This window comes from Notamacropus eugenii, chromosome 7, assembly GCF_028372415.1.
Source record: "Notamacropus eugenii isolate mMacEug1 chromosome 7, mMacEug1.pri_v2, whole genome shotgun sequence".
In the NCBI taxonomy this organism is placed as follows: Eukaryota; Metazoa; Chordata; class Mammalia; order Diprotodontia; family Macropodidae; genus Notamacropus; species Notamacropus eugenii.
Genome location: NC_092878.1, coordinates 87,237,420 through 87,260,556, shown reverse-complemented (window position 1 = coordinate 87,260,556; position 23,137 = coordinate 87,237,420). Strand labels below are relative to the sequence as shown.

The 23,137-nt window shown below is 38.9% G+C and overlaps 1 protein-coding gene across 1 annotated transcript in view; it reads right to left on the bottom strand.

Moving 5' to 3' along the window:
• Window positions 1-23,137, bottom strand: part of GALNTL6 (polypeptide N-acetylgalactosaminyltransferase like 6) — a 241,567-nt gene that overhangs the window by 56,683 nt on the left and 161,747 nt on the right. The window contains exon 5 of the mRNA XM_072625044.1: window positions 21,075-21,296. Within this exon, the coding sequence (XP_072481145.1) occupies window positions 21,075-21,296 (222 nt within the window). The remainder of the gene's footprint in view (window positions 1-21,074; window positions 21,297-23,137) is intronic.

The following is a 23,137-nucleotide window of genomic DNA, read 5'->3' as shown; positions in this document are numbered from 1 at the left end:
AAAGCTATTTCAAACTAATTTATTGGAGCTGCCTCCATCTCCCCCTTATTTTTTGTGGTTAACATCTACTTTTGGTTACTATGCTAAATCTATTTTCTATCTTTCTTAAGGCCCAAAGCCTTTTCCCATCCAATAATTTCCTTGGGGAAATTCCTTTTCCAAGTGCCCACTCTCGCTGCTCCTTTCTCCCTGGAATAAATGCAGATAATAGTCAAGTCATAGCTGAATTTCCAATGAAGGTTTTGTGAGATGTGTGGCCATAGAGCCATATGACATCCCACCTCAATTCATAGATAGCAAAACTGAGGCCTAGAGAGATTAAATGATTTTCCCAAGGTCATTTAGATAACAAATAACTGGACTGGGATTTGAACTGAGATTGAGCTCTCTTTTCATTGAATCCCCTATCTTTCCCCAGCTGTATGTTATATTGGTATGTTTTAAATGTCTAGTTTTCTCAGTATCGTGTGATCAATAAGATGGAGGACTAGACATTTTCTCTCACAACCTCTCACATCTCTCTAAAATAGGAATTAGGCTTGAGATATAAATTTTATAAAATTTATAAAATTTGGTTAGATATAAATATAACTTTAGTTGTTTCTGAACCCAGACACCAAGAAACTTAATGCTTAATGAAGTAACAACCCAATGAGCTAACATCAGAGAGAACTAATGTAGTCTCTCAGTCCTTCCCCCACAAGCCACCATGCACTTGCAGGGCTACACAAACTAATCTTGCAATAGAATGCAACTCTGCTCCACCCTCTCTCCATGCAAATGAAAACCAAAAGGCAAAGAAGGCAGTGTGACAGTGCTCTGCTGGAGAGACAAGGAACAAAGGGCACTCAGGCAGTATGCCAGCATGTGTGTAGTTCCACCAAGCCTGAAGCAAAGGGGACTGACATCCAGCTATGACTGTCCATATGGCCATCCAGCTGTCCCCCCTAGAAGTCACTTGGGGCATAGACCAAGGTTAATGAAATATGAATTGCCCAGTATGGGAGGATGTTGAGACAACATTGATGTCCTGTTCCCAGGGAAACTGACATCAAAGGAGTCAGAAAATGAACAAGGAAAAGAAAATTGAAAATACCAAAGATCTCCACAGGGAAAAATCTCAGTTTAAGACTTTAAGCATGAGCAGATATACCAACAGGGAAAATAATGGATAACAGAAGAGAATATGCCTCCCAGATTGTCTAAACAAGTCCAGACATCTATGAATAAATATTGCAAGACCAAAGAAAACAAATTAATACCTGATGAGGCAGAGGATCCTGTGGATCCCTAAGAGAACATGGAGCCACAGCATGACATTCTCAGATTGTTTAAGAAAGAAATACGAATTGTGAAAGCATAATTTATGACTTATACAGCAGAAATACCTGACAGAATAGAAAAACTTGAATCCGCTGTGGCAAACTTCACCAAAGAAACAAAAGAGAGACTATATCAGTCCTCTAATGCCCTCATTAAAAGCTTGCAAGGCTGACTTTGTTTCTTCAACATGTATCAGAAGGGTGATTTATCACATCACCTAGGAAACCATCCATTATGTCCACCTCATTTCAAAGACAGGGAGAAGTCCCAGGGAAAAGTACATCGCAATCTACTGTTTTCATGGTTGTAGGAAAAATGGCCTCAGAAATAACCTCTAGCTGATGACAGATTGGGTTTACCAGAAGTCACACAGAGATCGAGGTATAAATAGCAACTCTGGTACCTGGGGCAAGATTTATAAGACATATCCTTCTGGATATGGTGCAGATCTGACTTCAAATCCTGCCTCTGAAAGTTTCTACCCGTGTGACCCTGGAGCCACTTCACTTTGTGGGGTCTTGGTTTCTTCATTTGTAAAATGAGGAGAGTGGACCAAAAAAGGCTTCTCAAGTTCCTGTCAGCTCTAAATTCATGATCCTAAGATCATTTGAGCCAAAGAAACTTTTTTTAAAAGACAAATTCAGTTGGGTAACTGCTAATGGGCAGGGAGAGACCCTGGGAAATTACCCCTTTATGGAAGACAGAAACTCTGAGACACTGCACTGCACGTCTCTTTTGGGAAGGCAGCTATAATTAGGGGAATGTTGATGATGGTGCCCTGACCAGAGATGAACTCAAACTGAGTGAGACCACTGAGGTGGCGGTGGAAAGGGAGGATATCACCTAGTTATTTCCTGTTTTAACATACATGTATATATAAGCATATATATGTATATATATAAATATTTATAATTTTAAAATAATATTTTTATATTACATATGTATAAATTATATAATTACAAAATTTTTAAATATTCATAAAAAAATAGATGAATATATATATAAAATTTATTCTAACTTAGGTGCTAAACTCAGTTGCTTCTGTGCTTTTGAAGTGTAAATACTGTCAAGGTCCTCTAAATTTTGACGTCCTCATCAAAGTTCCTGCCACCCTACCTTGGTTATGGTTCTGCATAAAAGATCAGAATTCCTGACTCTAAGAACTAGTGGTGGCAATGAGGTCTATTATTTTCATCTCTTATTTTTTCTTAGATTAATTCTCCTATAGGTTTATCTAACCCTTACCTAGTATCTTTCTCTCTTTGTTTTCATATTTCTTCTTTTCTGAAAAGCTTTCTCTCAATTACATGTAAAAAGTTTAAACATTCATTTAAAAAGAATTCCAAATTCTCTCTCTCCCTCCTCCCACCCCTCCTTGAGAAGGTAAGCAATTTAATATAGTTTAGACATGTACAGTCATTTCCATATCTCTTCTCAAGGAACCAGACACTTTCAACTTTTCTGGCTGCATTGCCAGCAATTTGCCAGTGATCTGGGCGTTTCAAATAGTTGCTTAAGGCATTGGAGCAGAGGCAGTAATATAGTGCTTGAAATTCTGCAAGCAATTTCATGATTCTTTTGGAGGAAATGAGGAAAGAAAGCAGGGAAAGGTCTCATTCCTCTGCTCAATTTACCTCAGGTGCAAGAATAGGCATGGATTTGAACTCCACTCTCATTTTCACATTCAGACAGTGACAGTGCCTTTCAGCACTGTTGAAACAAAAGTTTACTTGCAATTTATTACCCTGAGTTTCGCTGTTTTAGAATAGAATGCACAGTCTAATAGAATCAACGCTGGACTCCCAGGAGGCTGCATCTCCAAAGTTAGCCTGGGATGCATTGGAGGCTGGCTTCCTTTGACCCAGGCTGCCTGCAAGATCAGCACCCATGTATGGCAGCCTCCAGCAGAGGGGACAGATTTTTCTCTCCTGTTCTCCGATTCTTTTGAGGGGGGGGTGGATAAGAGGAGGGGAAGGTAGGATTTATGATATCAATGGTGTAGAAAATCACTCCACAAATGTAAATCTCTTATAGCCTTACTCCTCTGTAGCTTAAAGACTTAAAGAATTATCTGGGGATGCTTAGAGATCAAGTGATTTGCTCTTGGTCATGCAGCCAGTATATGCTAGTCAGAACTGGAACTTTTGAGACCTTCTGGAAAGGCACTCTGCCATTCACCTCTATTTTGCAGATGAGAAAACAGACTTTGAGAAGTTCTTGCTCACACTTATCTGAAACCCAGGTCTGAGGATGCCCAAATTTAGAGTTCTTTCTACTACACCACACTGCCTACCTTTCTTGATCTTGCAGAACCAGTTGTAGAAACACACTAGTGAATGGGTTGAAAGTTCCTAAATGGTAAAGGACCGCTTGGTTCTAAATCAGAATTGTAACTTGAACTGAGTAACTCTGTTTATTACAGAATGAGGTGCTAGGACGAGGTGTATTTTGAGCTCATCATAGTAGCCTAATTCTTTGAAATGGGCCCAGAAGTAGTCTGGTTTCCTGTTTCCTTCTGAACAAAGTTTAATTTATCTAGCCTGACATTGGAATGCTGTCCACAATCTGATACCTGCTAAGTTTTTCATTTTTATCTCCTTTTACTATCTTCTTCAGGCTTTGTGCTCTAGTCAAACTGAATTGCTTGTCATCCATCCATCACACAATGCCATCTTCCTATCCTACTAATGTGCCTGCTCATGCCATCAGCATCCCCTTCTAACTCTGGTGAATTCTCTCCTAGCATAAAAGATACTTTTTCATGAAGCCTTCATTATTTCCAATCATAAATAATCTTTCCTTCCTTAGAATTTACACAGCAAGGGCATTTTTTCATTTTGTATACATACATACATACACACATATTCATACACACACACACACACACACACACACACACACATATATATATATACATGTACATACATTAATGTGTCTGTATATACAGATATATGGGGCCAGTAGGGGGCACAGTGGATTGAGTGCTGGTCCTGAAGTCAGGAAGACTCATCCTTCTGAATTAAAATCCAGTTTTAGACACTTGCTAGCTGTGTGACCTTGGGGAAGTAACTTAACCCTATTTGCCTCAGTTTCCTTATCTATAAAATGAACTGGAGAAGGAAATGGCAAACCACTCTCTACTACGTCTGCCAAGAAAACCCTGAATGGGGTCATAAAGAGTTGGACATGACTGAAAAATGACTAAACAACATAGATAGATGGATGGTTATAGATCTCTGAATATAGATACATATATATATACATATCTATCTATTTATCTATCTATAATATTCATTAAGTGCTTACTCTTTATCAGATATTTTATGTGGAAACATTCAGAGTACTTTCTAAGCCAGGGCACCCACTATGAATTAATGGCCAGGAGGGAGAGAGACCCTGATACACTAACATTATACTTCTTCAGGGGAGGATAATGGGTATTCTTCCAAGCTGTTAGTTGGAGTGTTTTCAAAGATGAGGGTTATGGATCTCTGCATATAGATACATATAGATCTATCTATCTATCTATCCATCCATCTATCTATCTATCTATCTATCTATCTATCTATCTATCTATCTATCTATCATCTATCTGTCTGTCTGTCTGTCTGTCTATTTATCTATATCTTATCTTTTTTGCTAGAAAGTAAACTCCTAGAATACAGAGACTGCCCTATTTCTTCTTTGGATTCCCATAGTGCCTGGAATGGCATTTTGCCCATAGTAAGTACTTAATAAATTGAATTGTTCTAGAGTTGTATTTTTGGGATGGCCCCAGAAAAGACTTGGTACCCCAGCAGTTCCCTCCCTTGGGGCTGATGCTACATTAACTAGATTAGATTCAGCACTCACACAGCTGCCCCTCTCCTTCCTTTGATCTTAGCTTCTAAGAGTTTGGCTTCTATCCTCCTATCTCTCTGTTGATTTGCTTCATGCGTCTCCCAGAGAGTTTCTATGTAGAGCTTTATATCTGAAGGAAAGTGACTGAAATGATCAAGGAATGGAGAATAGGGGCAAGAACTGTCAGCTGCCATTTAAGGACATACTGGAAAGATGAAGACTTTGAAGTAGAAAATGGATATAATTAGTATCATAGACCTAGAACTGGAAGAAAGGTCATATAGTCAAACCTTTTCATTTTATAGATGAGGAAAGTGAGGCAGAGAGAGGCTAAGTGATTTGCTCCAGGTCACATGGATAGTGGGGATGTAGCTAGGTGGCATAGTGGACAGAGTGGCAGGCTTAAAGTCAGGAAGACTTGTGTCTAAGTCCAGGTTCAAACACAAACTTCTGTTTGCCTCAGTTTCCTAATCTGAAATTGGAATAGCACCTACATACAAGGATCAAATGAGACATAAGTGAACTAGCAAAACATCCAGAGACATCCAGGATTTCAACCTAGGTCTTCTGATTCCAAAATTAGTGCTCTTTTGTATCATATCAAAGTTTAGCAAATATTTACTATGTGCTTAGTCTTTACCAGATATTTCTTGTAGAAACATTCAGAGTACTTTCTAAGCCAGGGTACCCACTATGAATTAATGGCCAGGAGGGAAAGATACCCTGATACACTGACATTATACTCCTGCAGAGGAGGATATTGGATAGCCCTCCGAGCTGTTTGCTGGAGTGTTTCTACAGATGGGGGTCATCCGTCAAAGTTTGGAGCCTGGGGGCAAGATCCTGGTAATCCTGATTCACTTGAGGAAATGCTGTCATATACAGACAAACCTTGACTTGCACACCAGATTCTGAAATGTTGGAATAAGTTTATTTTTATCTCCTGGGGACTGAAAGAGGTAAATTTAGGACATATAAAAAAAGTCCTATTTTACACAGTGGGTAATGAGTCACTGAAAAGCTGAAAATAAAAATCAACTCCAAAAACTTTAGATGTAATTGATGGATAAGAAATATGCAAGGAATAATTGCAGGGGATGAGGGTTTTTATTTATTTATTTTTTTGGGAGGGGAGGGAAGTGATGTTGTGATTGCTATTAGGAGAGACAAGCATAACTTTCATCAGGCCCCTTGGTGCCACTCTCAGAGACAGAATACTGGAATGGATGGATCATGGGTGGGTGGTGCTTATGGTTGCTTCTATGCACATCTTCTGCTTAAAATTTTATCCTAGAATCGCAGAGTTGGAAGGGACCTTGGAAATAGCTTAGTTCCCATTGCTCTTTTTTTATAGATGAATAGCCCAAAACAAAACAACTGAGGGTGAGAGAGGTTAGTCACACAATCAAATTACAGTCATAGGGTCTCACTCAGAGGAGGGCATAGAGTATCAGTCAGGCCTGCCAGAATACAGACACACTTGTCCCATGCTCTATGCACATGGTTGGTTTCATTCTCTTGACTGAGTCCATCATTAGGAGACTTTAGATTCTCATCTTCTTCTCATTTCTGGGTGGACAAATTGTACTGTAAAAAGCCTTTTCTAAAAATATGACCAGTAAATGTAGGCACCACTTAGAAAAGGTGTTCTTAGCATCTTTTCTGTCATAGACCTCTTTGGCAGTATAGGACCCCTTGTCAGACTGTCCCTTTTTAAAGGGACATATATAGCATTACAATGAAACTAATTATATTGAAATACAGTTATCAAAATATTAAAAATATAAATTCATAGATCACAGGTTAAGAACTTAAAAATGTGACTTAAAATGTGTTTCAAGAAAACTACCAAAACTACAGGTGAAAGATATTCTGAATGGAAAAGAGCAAGGCCTAGTTTAGCCAAATCCTACTGGGCAACTGATTAGATTGAATAAACAGAATACCTTGCTTTTAAAAATCAAAGTTTCAGAAATTCATAGTGATAAAAACCATCCAATCAACAGGAAGAGTTACAGGGACATGTATCATGAAGGAGAATTGGATGATGTTTGTGAGCAAATAGAAGCCAAAGAAAGAGGCTATCGGTGAGAGTAGATGCATAATAATGTTGTCTTATTAAAAATTAGGTGTGGCTAGTCTTGTTACAGGATGAATATAAACTCTAAGCCTCTGGCTGATGACCTTTAGGTTGGAAAAAAAAATCTCTGCTGTGAATGTTAAAGACATATTTACCTTTCAGCCTGGGAGCCCCTTTACTTCCTGAAGGTTGGAACAGGGCCAGGCCCTAGTCCGCAGCCAACTGAATGGCTCAGTATATTTCAAGGTCATTTAGAGGACCTTTGGCTTTTAATTTTAACTCTTGACTGTCTGAAGATAATTAACATAAAATCCTGGTCCCAGTTCTGCCTGATATAACTCAGTACAGTGGCACCCTTCTTATTTTATACATTTGCTTATTCTGGGCTTGTAATGGTTCTAAGAAGTCTTAGTATCCCTTTTGTTTGTTTGTTGGACTTTTTTTCTCTTCCAAACCTGCAGATTTTTCCTCCTAGCATTCTGGGAAAAGTTACTTTGGCAAGGGCCACTGGTACCTAGGTGTGGCGGTAAAAAGTCAGTTCAATAAGCAGATTATTTTTCTTCCAGAGAATGGGAAGGTTCTACCATTTCTGCAAGATTTACGATTGTGGTTGCCTTTTAACATTCTCGTTTTATCCCTTAATTGACTCTTACACTCTGCCCTTAACTGATTCTATCCCCTATCCCCTGAGTTTTATTGGAATTAGTAAGCCACAGATTTTTATTTAAAATTAAATGGTAATATGAACTCTTTCCCCAAGTCTTCCACTGATGCCTTATCATTGAAGTGACCTTAGATTCTCAAAGGTTGCCTTTGAGGTCAGAGCTTTGAGAGCATTATTTTGGTCAGGTCCTCCACTAAGCTGCAAAGACTTTTGGCCACAGACTTGGTAATGGGTTGGCGAAGTTCATCACCATAAGTTTGGCTCTCAAGAGATGATCTTTTGGGAGGGCACAGAAATTCAGAAATTACCTACTATGGTAAGGAGAGGTAAGTATCAGAGTCAATGGAGTGAGAATCCACATTAATGTAATTATGAGTCAGCTGGCTACATGTTGAAATACATGTATCATATGGAAGTTTTGACAGGCTAATCATGCGCACTTGGAATGTCTTACACTGTTGACCTATACACAAATGCATAGCTCTGCTCTAGGGGTGGAGTTTCACTTTTCAATCTCAATATTTTCCTGGCACTTTTTACCACATTGTCACAAGGTCAGGATGAAAGGTGGAGTTACCACACCCTATCTGAAAAAAAAAAAAATCAGTACCTAAAAAACAGACTCAGCTCAGGCTTGCGTTACTCTGGGGCCATTCAATTCAATAAGCTAGGATAATGTGTGCCTGCCACTGTTCTAGGTAGTGGAGGACTTTTCTACTATGTAAAAGCAAAATAGACTTTTCCCACAAGAAGCTGGCATTGATTTGGTGGAAATGATACACTTTTAAGCCTTATCGGAGGCTACTCTTTCCCTTAGGGCAGGCCTGCATGACCTGCTGCCCACCAAAAGATTTTGGGTGGCCTGTGAAAAATATAGAAGAAAACATTTGGGCCCCCGTAAGTCTTTTGGTGTGCTACTATGATGGGCTGAAGGCTGCTCAGGCCTGCCTTAGGGAGATAAGTTTGATAATAATTTGAAATAATCAAGTAACAATAGTCTTAGGAAGATGGCAAAAATAGACCCTTAGCGACAGATAAGGTCAAAGCAAAGCAGTACCAATGGAGCTCATGGACTCTCTACACCAGTCTGATGTAACAGTGAAGTGGGAAGGTAGGAATGTGTGTGGTAGTGAGGATCCTTCCCAGTGTACAAGGACTCTCAGTTTCCTTCCAGCTCTGCAATTCTGTATGAAGAATTTTGTAGGTGGTTATTGCCCCAGAGTGAATGAACAAAGGATGGATGCATAAATCAAAACTATTTCTTAAGTGTTTTGTATGTGTCAGACATTGCTAAGTGCTGCTAGGGAAAAATTCATAAAAGCAAGATATTCCCTGACCTCATGAATCTTATATTCTAACAGAAGGAGGCAACACATATGGGAAATCATGACCAGGGAAGGGATGTTGGGTCTGGTGAGTGGAACAATATGTCAATCCACTGACATTCCCTTTCTTCAAATGAACCTCACATCTATGTAAAAGATGATTGAGTCATCAGTAGCCAGTCTTTTCTTCAAGGACCTGAGATGCTCCTCCCATGAGCACAGAACACAACTCCTTCAATGCATTATTGGTGGCTTTCATGAGTTACTGTGGTTGAAAAAATCATCATGGATGATCAAGACTTTGATAATCATACAGACTTATCTAGGATAATAGTCTGTCACCAGATCTAAGCATGATGCCTTTCCATATGGGTTGGAACTTTGAGAATGTGTGCTTCACTGCTAGGAAGAAGCAACCCTTCCACAGACTACTGAGAGAAATGATTATTAGCCTTCCCATTTCATTGCTCCAGTTTTTATATGTAGACTTCAGACTGGTGTAGAGAGTCCATGAACTCCATTTGTGCTGCTTCGCTTTGACCTTATCCGTCACTAAGGGTCTATCTTTGCCATCTTCCTGAGACTATTGTTACTTGATCATTCTGAATTATCATCAATTAATATATATAGGGATATTCAGAGTTGCTGCCTTTTTCTAAAGTCCTGATTTTAAAAGTTCAGTCTCCTGAAGGACATTATTGATAATGAGATTGGACTAACTTTCTTGTTCAGACAGACCCCATGGGGGGAGGAGGAGGCCACTATGCTTCACTCAGATTTGGGTGGGCATAAATTCTTTGAGTAGATTGTGTAAGTTTGGGGGTAACTTAGAAGTAAATGACATAATCAAAGTTCAGGTGTAGACCTCATTGTAATATTCATTCTCATTAATTGTTAACCAATAAGATTGCCACCCTTGGGAGCACCCTTTTTTCCAATGGGAATATAGTCATGATCGTCTCTGGTCTGAAAGGGAGATGGCCAAATGACCATCCTTTTATTAAAATGCTGGCATTGTTGATAAAATGATTAAATTACCCAGAAATAATGTCTCTTGAACCTTTTAAAATGCCACCATTAGATATGGTAGAAAAAGTTAAAGGTTCTGGGTTCAAATCCTACTTCTGGTACTTAATATCTGTGTGACCTTGGGCAAGTGACAACCTCTGCTGCTCTCAATTTTCTCTGTAAAATGAAGGGGGTTAGACTAGGTAGCCTCAGAAAGTCCCTTCCAGCTATAGGTCTGTGATCCTTTGATCTTAACTAATTCTGATGCCCACTGAGACCATGTATACCTCCTGGAAAAATACCTGGGTTTGAACTTTCTTTCATTATAACTGATGTGGAGTAATTGATAAAGCTCATTGAATTGTAGGAACTCAAGCAGTCAAGCAAAGCCTGAATAACATTGAGAGAGCTGGTTCTCCCTTAGCTTGACTGTCTTTGTGAATTCTCTGCAATTAAGTGTGACACTAATCTTGATGAGGGGATTTGAGTGGCACCATCATTTGGCTGCATAGCAGATGAGGTTTTTTTTCCTTCTTCAATATTCTGCTTTTGCATGATGGGAATGTGACAAACCGATGGGCCAAGATTGGTACATTAAGGAAAGGAAGCTCACATTGTTTTAAAAAGAATTCCTGGCCCTTGTTGGGAAAGGAGTACTTGTCTGTTGTGAATCTTTCATCCAATTTTATATTTGGTTATTTAATTTACTACAGAACTTTCTTTCTTTTCCCACCTATCTTTTGGATTTTCAAAGTTGTATCATAAATGGTTTTATCAAATGCATGGACCCCAGAAGGAATGGGGGAAGAAAGGGGTACAAAGTTTTTGAATTAATTTCTTTTATGGAACATTGCAACAGTCAGAGGAAGGCTTCCTGAACTCCTAAGGAATATAAATGTGTATTTTAAATTTGTCCCCCCATAACTATATCCAGTGAGGAATTGCTTGAAACACACGCACACATACACACACACACAGCATATACATACATAATACATACACACACCACAAATTATTTACATTTCAACTGTAATTCAGGATGTCTAACCTGACATACAGCCTGCCTGCTTGAATATTTTCAGTCCTATGGTGTTTCTCTCCCCTTAAACTCAATTCTGGAGAAAGATGACAGCTAAGAGCATAGTCAAATCAAGTGAAAAAAGCACCTCAAGTCATTTACCAAATAGTTCAAGTTTCTCCTACCTTAAAAAAGGTGACCATTTTTTTCTTCACCTAGGAGAGAGGGTTTGGTAACAGGTGGAATCTCTCTGGTAGCCTAGGGCCAATACATGAAGGGCTTGTGATTTGGCTGTCTTGGAAATTCCCAATGTGGGAGGCCATCTGTCATTTATAGTCTTAAATAGATGCTTGAGGCTCAGTGAGATTAAATGACTTGTCATGGTCATACAGCTATTGTGCACATACACGTATTATACACACATGCATTTTAAAGTTTATGAAATACTTTCTACCACAACTCTATGATAGAAGAAGTAGGAATATTATTATCCTCATTTTACAGGTGAGCAAAGAGACTTGGAAAGATAAAGTGACTGGCTTACAATCACATGTATAGCAGAACTCTGACTTTAAAAATCCAGTGCTATTTTTGCTTCAAAAAAATAAAATGAATTTTTTTTTTAATAAACAAAGCCCATTTTTTTCTCTTTTCTACCTCTCCACCTGACCAAAAAAGGATAAACAAAACACTTGTATTAAATATGCATAGACAAGAAAAACAAATTCCCACATTGGCCATGACTCAAATAAATAAATCTCAGTCTGTGCTGAGTCTACCACCTCTCTGTGGGGAAGTGGGCTGAATGTGCACAAGGTCCTTCTTTTATAAAGATCCTTCTATTTATAAAGAAGAAATGGTGTTGAGCCCATACAGGTCCTAGGTAAATGATAAGATAAAAAGCTAGATCCATGGAATTTAAATATGGGAGAAACCTGGGCATCTAGTCCAACCCTCTTTTTATATGGATGCAAAAAATGTGGTCTGCAGAGGTCAAAGGACTTGTTCAAGGTCACACAACTACTAACCAATATTGTTGGTACTAACACCTTGTTCTTCTAATTGCCCAGAGCAGTGTTCCCTTCATTAAATTACACTGAGACAGATGAGACCTAGGAAGTCTCTGAAGTAGATGGTGGTACCTTATTGCACCATACCTGTATTCAAATCTCGGTCTCATACCTCATATATTAGTAGAGGAGTATTACTTTTAGTTTATGGGGCAGCTAGGTGGGACAGTAGATAGAGTTCCAGTCCTGGAGCCAGGAAGGATCTGAGTTCAAATTTGACCTCAGACACTTACTAGCTTGTGTGAGTCCAGGCAAGTCACTTCACCCTGTTTACTTTAGTTTCCTCATCTGTAAAATAAGTTGGAAAAGGAAATGGCAAACTATTCCAGCCATTTTTATTGACAGTTTCATCTATTTTTACCTTCTTGAATTGCTTTTAACCATCTTGGTAATTGCTTTTTTTTTTTTAAAAAAAATAACACTTCAGTATCTTTGCCAAGAAAACCCTCAAAGGGGTCGTGAAGAGTCAGACACAATTGAAACAACTCAACGACAATAACAACACGCCCTCTGGCTGGTCCTACTAAACTGAAAAGGCTTTCCAGACAGGTCCCATCATAGGTTGCATGTCTGTCATCCAAGCAGTTAGCCTAGCTGAATTTGAGAAGTCTTACCTGGCTTGGGAAGGTAATCCATTTACTTTGGAGGGCTGCCATCAGGGTACTTGGAGGCAAGGGGGAACTGTCATTACAAAGGAAATGGGGGAGATGAACTAAAACTTTCTCCTGAGAGTGCATTGTTGCTTTTCTATGGGGATTCCCTTATGTTCCTAACTATGAAAGCTTCTCTAGAGGAGCTAAGGAAGACTGTTGTCTCTAAAATGAAAATAAAAGTGAGTCATACCATTTTTGTTGTGGGGAGCACAAATTGGGGGATCAGGGAACAGGTAATGGGAAATAATTGTTTACAAAGGAACAATGGCCCATTTTGATTGTCAAAAAACTTTTCTTTTTCTATGAATAGAGAAATGGAGAAGTGGCATTGGGTAATGAGTAGAAAGAGTTTCTGAGCCAGGAGGATCTGGGTCTAGGTCCACCTCTGATACATACTGTCTGGGTGATCTTGAATAAGTTATTTATTCTCTTAGACCTATAGGCAAACTCTCTAAGAGTATGTTTCAGAGAATGTACTGATCTGCTTTGGAGATGAGAGTTCTCTCCTTTGGGAGTTCCTTATACCAATGAGCCATTCCATGTTTAGAAATGCATAAAGCTATAACATGAGAGTTGCCATGCTAACTCTAAAGGCATCTAAGTCTCCCACTCTCTCCAGGGCCATTGCCAGTGGTCCTGACTATGTCTTGCCACTGGACCTGGATGATGTCTCTGGAGGAGCGAGTGAGAATTATGACTTTGTAGAGCTTTGACTCACATCCAGTTCACTTGCAAGTCAAGACACCACTCTTCTGATGTCACTGATCCTCTTCCAGAATGAAGGACAAACAGTCTATGAGCTGGTGGGATGGATACAGTATTAGAGTAGGAGTTAGGAAGACTAGAATTCAAATTCTGCCCCAGATACCTGATATGTTATCCTAGGCAAGTCACTTAACTTCAGTTTTCTCATGTGTAAAGTCAGTAACAACATCTACCTCCCACAGCTGTGAGAATCAAATGAATTAACACATGTAAGGCATTTTGCAATACTTAAAGCACAATATAAATGTGACTCTGAAGAATAAAAAATACAGCATCAAGGCAAAGGAATTACTTCAAGTGGAAGAAGGAAGAGGTTAAAGATTCAGAACCCCATGTTAAATGCAACTGAAGAGAAGGGCTGACAAATAATGGAGAATTCTCCATTGTTTAGGTCCATCCTTCTTATATTTGAATTTTGGCCAGCTGGACACTAGTTGAGTTGGATCTCAGCCCATCCATTTTAAGGAGAAGCCAAATTCTCACATTCCTCCCCCCAACATAAACCTACAGTTTGGGTTCCCCATAAAATGTAGGTTGGGGCAGAAGGCCTCCTTTTACAATTGGTGGAAAATAGGATTATAAATCTGGAGGTGAAAGAGATTTCAGAGGCCATCTTTTTGTAGATGGAAAGATGCCAGGGAGATGTCATGACCAAGGTCACTCACCAGAGGGGTGCTTTGAAACCTTGTCCTCTGATACCTTGGTACCATGCTGCTTTCCATGAAATTCAATGAGAAATAGAGCAATATGTGCAACTGTTAAGAATCTGGGATTTTGTTTCTGTGAGCCTCTGACTGTCTTCCATTGGCTAAGCCTTGGCATGTCATTTCATTGCCTAGTAAAATGGAAGTGAGGATGTAAACTTATGGGAAAGGAATCGAAGTCTAATGGCTGTAAAATGCTTTGTAAACTTGGAAGACTGTATTAATCTGAGGTATTAGTATTTTTCAGTTTGGCTTTTCCCATCTGTCATTTTGCACTTTGTTTTAGGTGGAAACAAAGTGGGTCATAGTTTACGTATTCACTAGCTTTCTGTGACATGTAAAGAGAATGGCTAGGGGAAAATTTTATTATTTGATGGTAGTGATACCAAAGATGTGGTATTTATTCTTGTTCTCTCTCTCTCTCTCTCTCTCTCTCTCTCTCTCTCTCTGTAGACATATTCTGACAGGAAATTTCAAAGTCAAATATTTAGTAGCCATATCTGGAAAGGATGGCGGGAAAAGGAGAATAGCAGTTTCTAGGCTGTTTAGAAGCTGTGCACATCATTTACTACTGAGGTCTCAAGATACTGGAGCCAGAAACTGCTTGAGTACTTTGTTGTTTACCCAGAATCAGACTGGCATAGACAAGCAGCCAGAAAACTGTGCCAAGTGCCAATTCAGAAGAGGGTGAGTGGCACCCTCCAACTTGGCACACGTGTCCCATAAAAGAGTCTTGGTGTTTACAGCTCAGGAGTTCTTTGTGTCTCCTTCTCATCATTTTCTTCAAAGAATCCAACAGGCTGCACTCCTCATTTTTTTTTAATCCCTCTAAGAATAAATAATCTTTTAAATTTATTCAGGAGCTCTGCCTGTACTAACAAATTAATTTCAAGTTTATAGGATTCTAAAAATTCTCTCAAGGAAAAAAGTATCCATAATAAAATATTACAAGCATTAAAACTCTTTTTAGAGGTGGAAATGTTTTCAGAGTAGAAAGCAGACAAGTATAGATTTTTCCACACTGGATGAGAAAGGCTCCATAGGTTGGGTTCTATACTGGAGGATGTAGTAACACCATTGATGAGATCACAGATCTATGTTGTATTCTCCAATAGAATATAAGGTCTTTGAAGGCAGGGATTGTTTTTGTTTTGAGTTTGTATCTCTGGCACAATGTTGCACACTTATGAATGTTTTCTGATAGGACTTATGATTTAATTGGTATAGTTTATATATACAGTAGTACCCTCTTGGTGAGGAATTTCTACCAAAGCAGGTAAGTACCTTCTCTGTTCAACTTAAAGTCTTAGGGGGTTGCTCACAGCACTCAGAGATAATTGACTGGCCCGGTGTAGTCTAGCCAAAATGTGTCAGAGGTGGGATAGCAACCTAGGACTTCCTCATTCCAAGGTTGGTTCTCTTGTCACTATGCTATACTTCATTATGTCATTATCTTATAACAAAAGATGGAAAAAGAGACTGTATGAATGTCAATGGACTTCTTTAATAGAAGTCCTGCTCCTTGAGGGCAGAAACTGTTTAAAAAAAAAATTGGTCTTTGTATCCCCATTGCCTAGCACAGTGACTTGTATACAACAGTCACTTAATAGATACTTGTTGGATTAGACTAGATTTAAATACCTGAACTTTAGTTAAAAATTTGATTCCTCTTTTTCATTATAGAAGGAAGATTGGAACTCATTGGGTCTACTTTGCTCTGGAAACAATTCCAATTTTATCCCCCTTTTCAGAACCCAATTATTGGGTTTACCTGGCATAACTGACATTCTTTCCCTCCTTTTCCAGCCTTGGAAACATGCCTTCTTTCTTCCTGAGTATTACACACATCCTCTTTTGCTTTTTCAAAACCCTACCTGTCATGGTTTCTTGTTTATTCCAATGAAACTATTTACTTCTCTCAAGCCTTGGGGAGGGAAATTGGCCTCCTTATTCAACATTTAAAGCAGCTCAGTTCTTTGATTTGAGGTTTAGAGAGTTCCATAAACTTGCACTGGTAAACTCTTCTCTAGGTTTATGCAGGGGTGGGAGAATTTCGTTTCCTCTTAATAAAGAGGTAAATAGAGGATTTTCTAAACTACCTCTCCTCCCTTTCCACTCTCCCTTGAAGCACATATTGTTGTCATACAGAATGGACTGGGCACCTGTATTAACTATACTCAGAATTCTATTTTCAGTGCCATCACACAGGCTGTGTGGCTAGAATGCACTCCTTGGAGCCTCACTTTATCTTCTAATAATCTATTTTTTTTCTGTCCAGATCTATCATTTCCAGGGTGTAGAGAGCTCCCATAAGGATACTTCCTTTCCCAAAACAGGGGGAAAGGCCCTTCACCTATATATTTCATTAAATTCATGTCTTGCTATTCTTCTTAGGGGTGGGTTAGTGCAACTTTTAGTCTTAGAGATTCCCCTTGGATATTGAGAGGCTCAAGGACTTTCCCAGGATTCATAAAGCTAATTTATATCAGAGGTGAGACTTGAACGGAGGTTTTCCTGACTCTGCTTAAGCTAAGTTGGTTCTTACATAGCCTTCTGGGGAAAATATTTCTTGATTTCCAACATTTTCAACATTTCCACAGTTAGTGCTTTCTTCTCTCCTAAGATTTTCACGATTAGCTGATCTGTGTACATGCTAAATGCCCCTAAGCCTCTTGAAGCAAGGGACTATTCTTTTTTACTTTGCATCCCCCAGTACAGTATTTTTTACAGTGGGACAATGATTGTTGGTTTGGACTGGCACAACAAAGATGTTCACTAGGTGCCAGAAAAAATCTGAATCCAATTTTCCCCCTCTAGTGCTTATTTGCTTTGTGTTCCTAGACAAGAACTTTAGTTCCCTGAACTTCAATGTTCTCATCTATCAAATGAGGACAAAACTGTCTGTAGCATAACAACTCAGAGAGTTGTTGGAAGGCTCAAATGAGGTCTATGTGTAAAATACGCTGTAAACTTTACAGGCTATGTTAACATCCGCTATTATTCTCAGAGGAAAATCAGGTTATAGCTATTTATAACCAGTATATTTGAAGGTGATAGCTAACTTTGAAAATAGGAAGGCCTGAATTCAAATCCTCTCTGATATACCCTTGGGCGTGTGACTCTGGACTCAAGTGAACACAATCTTTCAGTGTTTTATAATAGTTGATGACAATAATAATAGGTAAATAGCACTTATATGGTGCTTTTGCAAAGGGCTTTACAAATATTTTCTTGTTTGATCCTTATGACAACCCCTTGAGGGGATTCTGAGGCTGAAAATAGTCAAATGACTTGCCTAGAGTCACACAGTTAAGTATGTGTTTGAGGTGGGATTTCAACTCAGGTCTTCCTAACTTCAAGAGCAGCATTCTTTCTTTTAGTTGCCTCTAGACAACTCTCTAAGACTAGAAGTTTCAGAGAAGGGGCTGACCTGTATAATTAGATGGACCAGAAACCTTACCAGAGGGTTCACAATTAGTGGAGTTACAGATTCAGTACCAATTTCCATTCTAATGTCATCAGGCCTGGTCTAGATCGTCATGAATTCTCGAGTGAACAAACTAAAAAGACTGTGCCATCACTGGCAATCATGTCTATTTTCCAGCTTTTAAACAAGATGAATCAATTAGTCGTTGTTACAAAAACAAAAACAAAACAGTCCTTGTCTTCATGGATCACATTTTCCAGTAAGAAAGAAAACATGTACATACACTAATACAGACAAGATATGTATGAGGTAATGATGGAGTAAGATGGGGGAAGGAGTTATAGAGATCAAGAAAGTTTCCTTATGAAAGATGGTGCCTGAACTGGGACTTGAGAGAAGCTATGTATTCCAGGCATAAAGGATAGCTATAGAGAACAGCTGAAGATTCAGCAAAAGAAGCTGAGGAGATGTCTGAATTTTCATTGTCTGCTTTTTTTAAAATTGGTGATGGGAAAAGATTGTATATAACAAAGCAGCTTCCATGAATGATAGAGAATGCTCTATTGACTTTCGTTTTCCCTTTCTTTTGTGGAATGGTGCCAACAGAAAACTCTTCCCAGGAGGGAAAAGTAGACTCTGTGCCCTAGGATCATCAACTTTCCACCCAAAGGAACCTTCCTGATTACATTTAGTCCAAAGCCCTTATTTTACAGATAAGGACCCAGAAAGGAAAAGAAAAACTGATTTATCCAGAGTCATGTAGGTAGTAATAGAACCAAGATTTGAACCCACGTTTATAGCTTAATGGCCTCAATTAGGGCAAAAGATTTGGTTGAACCAAATTCTCTCTCTATCTGTACACACACACACACACACACACACACACACACACACACGCACACACACACACAGCCTATGGGGATCCTCAGGCATTTGACTAACTCATCCTAAGGAATATTGGTGGAATGTGTTTGCTGATTGAGTGCCCACTGGGTCCCATTTTTATCAGGGCTCAGCAGTCAGAGAGGGGCTCAGGCACTGGGCTGTGCTCAGGATGAATGATGAAGGTATTTGTCTATCACTGGTTCTTGCTACTAACTAGCTCTGTAACCCCAGATAAGACACTCCTCCTTTCTCAGTTTGAATTTCTTCATCAGTAAAAAAAAAAAAAAAAAAAAGGATTGATGTTCATACTTTCTAAGGTCCTGTCCAGTCACTATGATTTAACCTGTACTTATCCTGTGTAAGTGGTTAGGGGGAGGGGATGACTGGACTGATTACTTTTGTTTGGCAATCAGTTCCAGTCTGAACCTCTGTCTGACACAGAGCAGGCAATCTTCTAAAAACTGAGCAAATTACTAGGATAAATCCATTCTGTCCAATTTAGCCCAGTTTTCTGGAGCACAATTTTTGAAGGAAGGAGGCTCCAGTAAGCCATAGCAATGAAAAACTAGAAACAATAATTTTTCATGTCCACATAAATAATATACATAATATCATATATTTGTATATATTATATAGATTATTATATGTATACATTTATAATACATGTGTATAGGTATATATATAATATCTAATATTATATATGTGCATATATGTACAATATATAATATAGAACATCATATATGTGTATACACTTATACATGTATAATATACATCATATGTACACATATATCATATCTGTGTGTAGAGGTATAAATTCATAATATATGATATATGTTTATGCCCACATATATAATATCATATATGGCACACACATGTACACATATAATACCATGCATGCACACATGCAATATGTGTATATATGTGTACACACATATAATATACAATACCATATATGTGTATATATGTATACATATAATGTATAATATCATATATATGCATGTATATATGTATACATATGTAACATATAGAATATCACATATGTGTTTATATATGCATACATATAATACACAATATATGTACATCTATATTAACATATGATATAGAATATCATATCTGTATATATGTATACATATATAATATATGCACATATATGTATGCATATAGAATATATAGAATATAATATATGTGTATATGTGTGCACAATACACACATATATATGTATATATGTATGTATGTGTATGTGTGTCTATCTATTTTTTTTTCTAGAAACTAGGGTGATTCAACCCACCCCATTTCCCCATTAGTGAAATGAAGTGAAATCAAACAGAAGCATCCAAAGTGGAAAAGGTCAATTTTTGTTTAAGAAAGTGATGGTGGTCCTGAACTGTCATTGCTATGTGTTGGGGGATGCATCTCTTGCCTCCCCTCAACAGGATGAGTGGATGAGAAAGCATCAGACACACCACTGCTAGGGCCTTGTGGAGCCTGAGCACAAAGGGCTAGGTCATGGAAGACACAGGGATCAGGAGCTGACTAATAACCTACATGCTATAGCACTCTAAGGCTTGCAAATCATTTTACGTATGTTAACTCACAATCATCTTATGAAGAAGGTCATGTTATCTCCCTTTAACGGATTAGAAAATTGAGACAGAGAGAGATTTAAATGACTGGCTCAGTTACACAACTATTAAGTGTCTGAGGCAGAGTTCAAACACATCCTCCTGATGCCAAATCCTGTGCTTTATCTAATATACCATTTAGCTGCCTTATCATAGGTCCTTCCTTTTGCTGTGAGTGTCTGAGTAAAATCTGAATCTCATGTGCCACAGTTTCTTCGTCTGTAAAAAGTGGGAGTTGAATTAGGTGTCCTCTGAGGTCCCTTCCAGTTGTATATCTCTGCTTCTGTGACTCTTCTACTTAACTTCAAGGTTCTGTGATTTCAATAGGGTTGGTCATTCTTCCACCAATGTAGATGGTGAACCCTCTTTTGGTTTAGGTATTCTGCCTAGAATTATAGGATCATAGATCCCAACACAGGAGGAACTCAGGGGTTATCTAGTCCAACTCCCTCATGAAGCTATCAATGGCCTTATACTTGCCCTAAAAACAAAGAGATGGGGAAAAAGGGAGATTGTAGATATTCCTAAGAAGAGAGCGGACATTCATTTATCTGAGATAGTATTAGTTAACCCTGGGTGGAGACAGGGGCATGGACTGTATGATCTCTGGAATGTTTTGTACTCAGTTATTCTATGAAAGACATGAGAGGTAGCAGGAATAGTCAGTTGCATGCCCGGTGTGTGCCTCACCTCCCCCCAGGCCGCTGGTGGGGGCTCTACTGGAGGGTAGTATTTTGGGACATCCCAGGCCACAGCCGCCATGAACCACTTGAAGTCCTTGCACTTAAGATGTTTCCGCAGCTCCTTCTGGGCAGAGATGTCACCAGTCGAAAGATGTCTATACTCTGGTCTCCGCTGGTAAATATACTCAGCAAATTCATCCATCCAGGTCTCTGCCACACGCTTTAGGTTCTGTGGAGCAGAAAAGAAGCTAGTTAGTTATTCAGTAGCCCATAGTCTGACTGGGGCCCTGGGAAAGTTAAAAAGAAAAGGGAAAGGAAGTTTGGCAGTTTCAGCAAGCTTTAAAACTGGGGAGACCCCAGCTTTTTTTTCCCTCTCCTGTTTCCTTGTCCAGTTTCTTCAAGGACTGGGCTGATGGAAGATAGAATTAACATTCTCTTCATTCTGGGCACTGCTACTCCACCCAGCTAGTTCAAGATGGGTGGGGGATACAGATTCTTCATAGATTGCCTAAGGCTGGGGGTTGTCTGGGTATGAAGATAGTCTCTCTGTTCAAGAGTGACAGGATGTCACTGTCAGTCCCTCATTGCAGTGAGCTCACTTCTCTTTGTAAAGTCAACCTCTCATTAATTGTTTACCAATCAGAGTTGATTACCACCCTCAGCTAACACTCTGCTTCTAAAGGTGTATAAGACATGAGCCCGCTACCATGAGGATCTTTGGCATTTCAGAGTGTAACTGACCTTTTATTAAAAAATGCTGGCATTATTAATAAAGTGATTAAATTACTCAGAAATTATGTCTTGAACTTTTTAAACCTCACAATATGAAACCTGTTGCAACATAAATGCTTTGAGGAATATAGTATAATCACTTTATGACCTTATATGATTTGAATGTAGCAATAATGATGGTGTGTAGTAGATAGAGAACTCTGGTCTCAGGAACATGTGGACTTAAGTCCTACCACTGCCACATACTAGCTAGATGACCTTAGACAAATCATTTAACTTCTCATTGTTTTGGACAACTCTCCAGAGTTGCAGAGGAGGTGTTGACCTTCATTGAAAAAGGGAGCTCCAAATGAGGAAGGATCAATGAAGTCACAGGTCTGGTCCAAGGAAAAAAAAATCTCACAATAATAGGTTTCAAGGTTTGCAAAACACTTCATGTATTATATGCTGCAAATGCCACAGGGAGAATTCTTTAATCTCAGCCAGTAAAGCTTATAATTATGTTCATTGAAAACCCACTGTGATATTCCTGTTAGTGCACAATTTCAAGTCTGACTTTCCACGTAGGTTTAAAGTAGCCCACTTTGGAGGAGAGGGAATTTCTTCCAGCCCCCAAATTGCCTAAACATCTCCAGCAAATAGACAGAAATCTCAGAAAGCAAGACTGCATATAAGTTCCATCTCTCTCCCTCTAGGTACACACAGATAACTAGGCATTACTAATATATTCAAAATGTTAGATTCTGACACCTCATTATGTACAGTACTGATGCCCATAAGGGGTTCAGTCATTTACTGCAAAGTAAAGTAGAACTCGAGAAGATTACAAAGCAATCAATCTTTGCTTCTAGGGATGTTTGCATCCAGTGATGGTGTTGGGAAGCTTGAGGCAAGTGAAAGAAGGAGTTTACTGTAGCAGAAAGACAGAACTGGGATTCAGGAGACTAATTCCTGCTGCCACTAACTAGATGTATAACCTTGGGCAAGATGCCTTCCAAGGCAGTATGGTGGTACAGTGGATAGAGTACTAGACTTCTAGGCAGGAAAATCTGAATTTAAATCCTGCCTCATTCAGTCATTAGCTATGTGACCCTGGGCAAGTCATTTAACTTCTCTTGGACTTTGTTCCTCATCTATAACATGAACGGGCTCGACTAGATGGCCTTTAAGGTCCCTTTTAGCTCTAAATCTATGATCTTCTGATCACTCAATATCTCTTGGCCTCAGTTTTCTCATCTGTAAAATAAGAGTGTTGAACTAGACTGGGTTCACTTTCTGAAAACTACCTCTTCTCCCTTCTTTCCTCATTTCATTCATCCAAATGCCTTCTACCACTGT